Source organism: Arachis duranensis, chromosome 9, assembly GCF_000817695.3.
Source record: "Arachis duranensis cultivar V14167 chromosome 9, aradu.V14167.gnm2.J7QH, whole genome shotgun sequence".
Lineage (NCBI taxonomy): Eukaryota > Viridiplantae > Streptophyta > Magnoliopsida > Fabales > Fabaceae > Arachis > Arachis duranensis.
The window spans coordinates 573,955-580,147 of NC_029780.3; the positions used below are offsets into that span (position 1 = coordinate 573,955).

Below are 6,193 nucleotides of genomic sequence, written 5' to 3' on the forward strand. Positions count from 1 at the left end.
TTAAATAATTAGCATGTTAATATATATTTCCAGTACTATTTGGTTTATCATTGATTCTGAAGATTCTCATATGTAGCAACTGCTCAAAAAATTCTATTAATTGTTCTCATGTATTCCTGAGCACAGTGAAGTCTTTTTGGATTTTGATCCAAGTTCTGTCTCAAAACTGAATGAGAAAAAGATAGTTGCACCAGGAAGCACTGCCAGCTCATTGCTGTCCGAGCTCAGGTTGCGATCGATAATTGAAAATGCACGCCAGATTAGTAAGGTACATACTCTAATACGGTACATCGTTATTTTCTTATCTTATACACAGAATGTATAAAAGTAGCAAAATTTTGTTCCTTAGTCATTGTCAAAAGGTTCTTGCTTCAGGGAATCAACCTTTAACACTTAACTTTCAAACTTTTCTGCTACCTGCCATAGAAAACATTTAGAAAATGAAAGAAACCTACTTCCTGAGACCCTGACCCACATATGAATTGATTAAGAAGACTTGGTTGAGAAAGAAAAATGTTCTTGGTCCATAACTACATACCTTGAGGCTTTCTACACTGTAATTAACATTTTTTTGTCTTCTTCAATTGCAATGCAGATAATAGAAGAGTTTGGTTCCTTTGACACATTTATTTGGAACTTTGTGAACCACAAGCCAATAGTCAGCCAGTTCAGGTATCCGCGCCAAGTACCAGTCAAATCTCCAAAAGCCGAAGCCATAAGTAAAGAACTTGTAAGGAGAGGGTTCCGGAGTGTGGGTCCGACGGTCATTTATACATTCATGCAAGTAGCTGGACTAACAAATGACCACCTAATCAGTTGCTTCAGATTCAAGGAGTGTGTCTTAAACTTGGAACCAGTCTGCAAAGAAAGCTCCTTCAACTCCAAGGTCAAGGAAAAAGCAAACGACGAATCAACGGAGACAGGTCTATTGCTAGCCGTGAACAAGTTGAGCTTCACCTGAAATTAGAGTTCTAGAACTTTGATCAATGATCATATTGTCAAATGAGGTAGTTGTCAGGGAACAGGGTAGGTTGTGGAGTGTACAAAATCCATAGAGATATGAAGTTAGCCGAAATGCAGATGTATTTGAAAAATGCAAAATGACCTTTGGCAATTTCTTCAAGTTCTCTTGTATTAAAGATTCTTGAAATAGTCATATTTTGCTCTTAGCCTACCCTTTTATTTTTATATGCTGACTAATGTGAGATTGATCAAGGTAATGGTTGATCTGGTTATTTAATCAAATGGAAAAGATTGGTAATGAGACTTTAATTAAGTCAAGTCGAATTTCTGATAAGAACAACTTGGAAATTGATGGTTTAATTGGTGGATTAATCAGGATCAAAATAATCTTATTTTATATGCTCATGATTCATGAAAACTATTCACTTTACCCTATGATGGGGACAAGACAAGGGTACACCTTGTGATATCTTATTCCCATAGGTACTCTTTCTTTCAACAATGTCCAGCATTACCTACCTGGTCATTGGTCATCATGGTAAAACAATGGACTAAGTTGAAAGTTTTGATTGAGCACCTCAACAATGTGGGCCCCTATTAGTATATCACTTTCTAACTTCTACCTAATTTCATGTAATAATCACTGTTAGAATATTGATTAGAGATCCCAGGAATCTTGACCAAATCTGGTGGTTTGATAAAAAATGAAATTGTCTCAGCAAACAAAATACAATGAATGTTTCAAAAGTAATTAGGTTTGAGGCAAGATACTTAACAGCTAAATCAACCTTTTCTTCCAAATGTGACATACTTAGCTAGATTTTGCATAAATGTACAGTTCTTGATTGATGTATAAGATAAATTCCAAAATGCAAAATCTCAAACAAGGAGCCTGAATCTTTGTATTGAACAGCTTGGAAAATGTCCTAGCTTTACATCACTCCTATTAAATCATCTATATATAATTGAAAGGAGAAATTATAAAGCCATCAGAACTACAAACTCTATGAAAGGAAATTCTTTGGAAATAACTCAATTTGGAAAATCAAATTTGAAGTAACCTAGATCTTTTCCATGATGCAGAATCCATCCTCAGTGGATCTTAATTTCCACTTATAGGATCAAACTGAGAAATATGTCTCAATTTTTCTAATGTTTGTATTTACATATATAATAAGATCCTATGTTCTAAAAATGAACCATTTATGGAAAATGCCTAAATTGTTGGCACTATGCTAAATAGCTACACTTTCACCAAATTCTCAATTCAATTATTGTGCATCAATCTTCCTGAAAGGGCAGCAACAAGTGCTGCTCTGAAATTTGGATCTTTGGTCAATGAACTAGCCATCTGTTCCACCAAAACATTAGGTACTTGTTCAGGTGAATCAACCTTTGGTTTTGTTGTAATCTTGGAATCATTGTTGTTGCTGGGCTTGGATTTTGTCAAGTCAAGAGTAACTGTTGGTGCAGAAGAGCTAATTGATGCCGAACAAGGTACCGAACCTATGGTCATACAACGGTTCGGGCCGGATGTTGCCTCCATCTGAGAAGGGAGGGGGTGGTTGTGCTCACCCTCGTAAGTCGCAACCAGCACAGATTGATCTTCAACACTTCTTTGCACCTGAAGTAAACCAAGCAACAACAAAACTGACTTAGCTTGTGATGAAATTTTACATCAGGATGGTAGCCACTAACTTCAAGGAACCGAGGCTGGGACAGATATCTATCCTGTACTTGTCCCGGACTCGGTTTCTATATGAAGGTCCTATAATGACAGATATTTAAAGACAATTTTTTTTTTCTTTCGTGTCGGATTTACCTTCTTCTTTACAGGACAGCTTGGAGCAAAAGAGCACTTGAAATATGCTCTTGGAGAAGGGTTATCTCTTGTTACTTTTTGTCCATATTTCCTCCATTGGTATCCATCTTTCACAATCTGAAAAATACATAAAAAGAACAAAGCCTATCAACAATTGCACAAAATCATTCATAATACTACTATTAAACAAGGTCGGCTACACAGATCAAACAACGCTATAAGGGTAAAGAATCTTACAAGGCTTGTATCGGATGCTTCCGTCCTAACATAAACTCTTGAGGTCTTAGCCTTGATGGTTTCTTCCCTCGGCTTCTTGCACGATTCTTCGTCGGTCGAGCTGCTCTCGGAGTTCCCATTGTTCGACGCCAATGCCATCGGATCACAATTGTTGTTGCTGCTCTCAGATTTCCTCTTCTTTGATGAAGGGCTAAGCTCCTTCTCAGGATTTTTTTTCATGTATTCCATCAAGTGGTTCCTCAAAGTGTTGTAATTCTCACAAACCACAGAAAGCATTTCAGCCAATTTCTTGTTTTCGGCAGTCACACGCTTCAGTTCCTCTTCTAAGTAATCCGTATTGGACTGAAAATAGCAACACAAATTGGATCATTCACAGAGTTCTAAACAATGATGCATGAATAATTGAATACCAAAAGTTTGTCAAATTCTACAGTTTCCATGTTTACTTTCCTTAAATCTGAGTTTATGAGTTGAGTTTTACTATTTAAGTTTACCTAAGTTCTACAAATTTATGCAAACTCTTAAGAGATCGATAACCTTATCTTGTATTAAACTACAAACACAAGCAATCATTTCAATTAGAAACCACAAAGAAAGATCTATTTTGCATATTCTAATCATTGAAAATCAATCAATTCTTCTAGATTGTTGCTAACAGATGAAATTACTAAACTAACCTCTTCTTTCAAAGGAACCATGGACAACCCCAATGAGAAAACATTGCTTTCAACCTGTTTCTTCTGAAATCAACAAACACATCAAAACACAAAGAATTAATCTCCATCTCAAGACATTGTTCTTATCAAAGCACTTCACATATAACAATACTTACAGGAACTTCCTCATGATGAACTCTATGATGATGAGGATTAATGTTGAGATCCAAGGAAGTGTTAATCCAAGAAGAACAATCCATAGTTGTCAAATCTATCAAATTCAAACAAAGTAGAGGAACTTTCCCAAACAATAAGCACTTAATAACCAAGATGAAGAAAAAAATCTTAGAGAAATTAAAGAGTGAACCAATTGAGACTAACACAAAACATGTGTATATATATAGATAGAGAAAGAGAGAAAGAGGAATAAAAGCCAATAAGGTATCACTTTTTTCAATGAATGAATCCAAGTTGAAGAAGGAAACTGAGTGGAAAGACCACACATGGGGAAATATATCCAACCACTTGCTTATAATTAATTAAATAGCTGGCATTTGCAATGTACACAGAAACTGGTCCACTTCCTTTACTTATTTAATTTATTTAAATAAATCTGAAAAATTTTGAACTTGACATTTTGGTCTCTAAGATAGCGTTTGGTAAAGAGACAGAAACAGAAAAATTGAGATTAAGTGATAAAAATTTATTGAAATAGAGACAAAAATTTTAATACTAATTTTTAAACTAACAAATATCATACTGAAAAACAAACACTACCTAAAAAAGTTTTATTACATCAAAGTTTTAAAATTTATAAAAATAAGACATTAATTTTTATCTTAGTTAGATTTATTATTGTATTTAGACAAATAAATTTTTATAAATGTAATGAAAAAAATTATATTTTATTTTTAAAAATTTAAAAATTTTAATATAATAAAATATTTTTAAAAATAAAAATGTCAGATACAAAATGTATGTGAAACCTATTTAAATATATATATATATTTTATTATTCAATTCAAATTGTTTTTCTTTCTATTTTAATACATAGCCAGTAAAACTAGATAAGGAGACGTACGTGGCAATCCATCTATTATTTTATACAAAATAACGTTCAAGCATAGGATATAGTTATAGTTGTTACATATAACATACAAATTTATTTTTAATATATTAATAATATTAAATATTTTTTAATAATAGTTAATATAAAATTAGTTATTTTACTAGGTATTACTTAATTAAATATATATAAGTATTTTATATATACAAGATAATTATTGTATAGTGAATTGAGTTATCGAAAAAAAGAGCATATATTATCCGAAAATGACGAGACAGAATTATATTCTTGGTAGAATAAAAACAATGGAAATGAATTTTTCAAGTCAAATACACACACCTCTCTGCTCTCTCTATCAATAATAATAATTCGAGAATTCAAAACTACCACTAGTATGGCATTTACAATGAATACATAAACTTTTGAAGGTTTTCTATATACCTATTAGGACTCTAATTTTGTTTTGGATTTAGCTGTTATATACTGATTTTTTTCCAAAAAAAAAAATTGAATTATTATCATGTGTTACCTAGATTTTTTTTATCAATAATAGACTTATGATTGTAATTATTTTTTTAGTAAAAATACATAAAGAGTACATAGTATATAAGGCGTAATAATTCAACAAATATTTTCTAAAAAAATTTTTTAATTCTTTTTAATAATGAAAAAAACTTATTTTTATCAAACCATCAACATTACAACTTGAAGAATTTAAAGTATGAGATTTTTTTCATCGTGTAATAAAAAAGATCTATGTATTTGCATGTCTTTTGAGGTAGTAAATTAAATAAAAATTAATTACTTTTAGATGTGGCAAATTTAAAAATAAATAAAATTGAATATTTATATAAATTTTTTATATTAAAAGAATATATGAATTAATTTTGTTATGTTAATTAGTGTAAGAATTTTCACTTATTTGATAAGAATATTCATTGAAAATAATAGTAAAAAATTAATAAGATGATGCTAGTTGGAGAGTTAGAGTGACTAGAAAACCTAGAAGCTCTTTATTGACCAAGCGATTTGTCGTCTTTATTAGTATTAGTATATTCTTTAAAATTTTAAGTCTTTATTATTATTAATAATAATATATTAGTGGGTGTTTCTATTGTGTTTGTGGTCCCTTGATTCTTTGTTTACACGTTTACTATTTCAAACATTTTCCACGTTGCATGAATTATAATATATATAATTATTAGAGACTAGAGAATAGAGATATATACCTTTTCTATTCCCTTTTTTTTTTCTCTTACAGAATTATTGACTTCTCTGTACTTTACTTTTTACCTTACACGCGTCATATACATACTTTTGACAATCTTTGTCGACACCCAATTTTTTTTGTTTTTAAATTTAAAAAAATCCGAATTTATTTATATTTTAAATATACCACATGTTTATTCATTATTTTTCTTAATAATGTGATAAAAGTTACATGTACAC

The 6,193-nt window shown here is 31.0% G+C and overlaps 1 protein-coding gene and 1 non-coding gene across 2 annotated transcripts; one reads left to right on the top strand and one right to left on the bottom strand.

The window, feature by feature from the left end:
* The first annotated feature begins 6 nt into the window (after positions 1-6).
* LOC107463723 (uncharacterized) lies at positions 7-1,172 on the top strand. Its single transcript, XR_008002673.1, has 2 exons — positions 7-268; positions 596-1,172. It is a non-coding gene; the product is annotated as an uncharacterized LOC107463723 (transcript).
* A 798-nt stretch (positions 1,173-1,970) lies between these two features.
* On the bottom strand, positions 1,971-3,970 carry LOC107463786 (probable WRKY transcription factor 40; the record flags this gene model as incomplete). The annotated part of the gene is given in 5 exon segments (XM_016082657.3): positions 1,971-2,587; positions 2,786-2,902; positions 3,023-3,364; positions 3,700-3,762; positions 3,855-3,970. Coding segments are annotated over 5 exon segments (963 nt in total). The 3' UTR covers positions 1,971-2,230.
* Between the last annotated feature and the right edge of the window lie 2,223 nt (positions 3,971-6,193).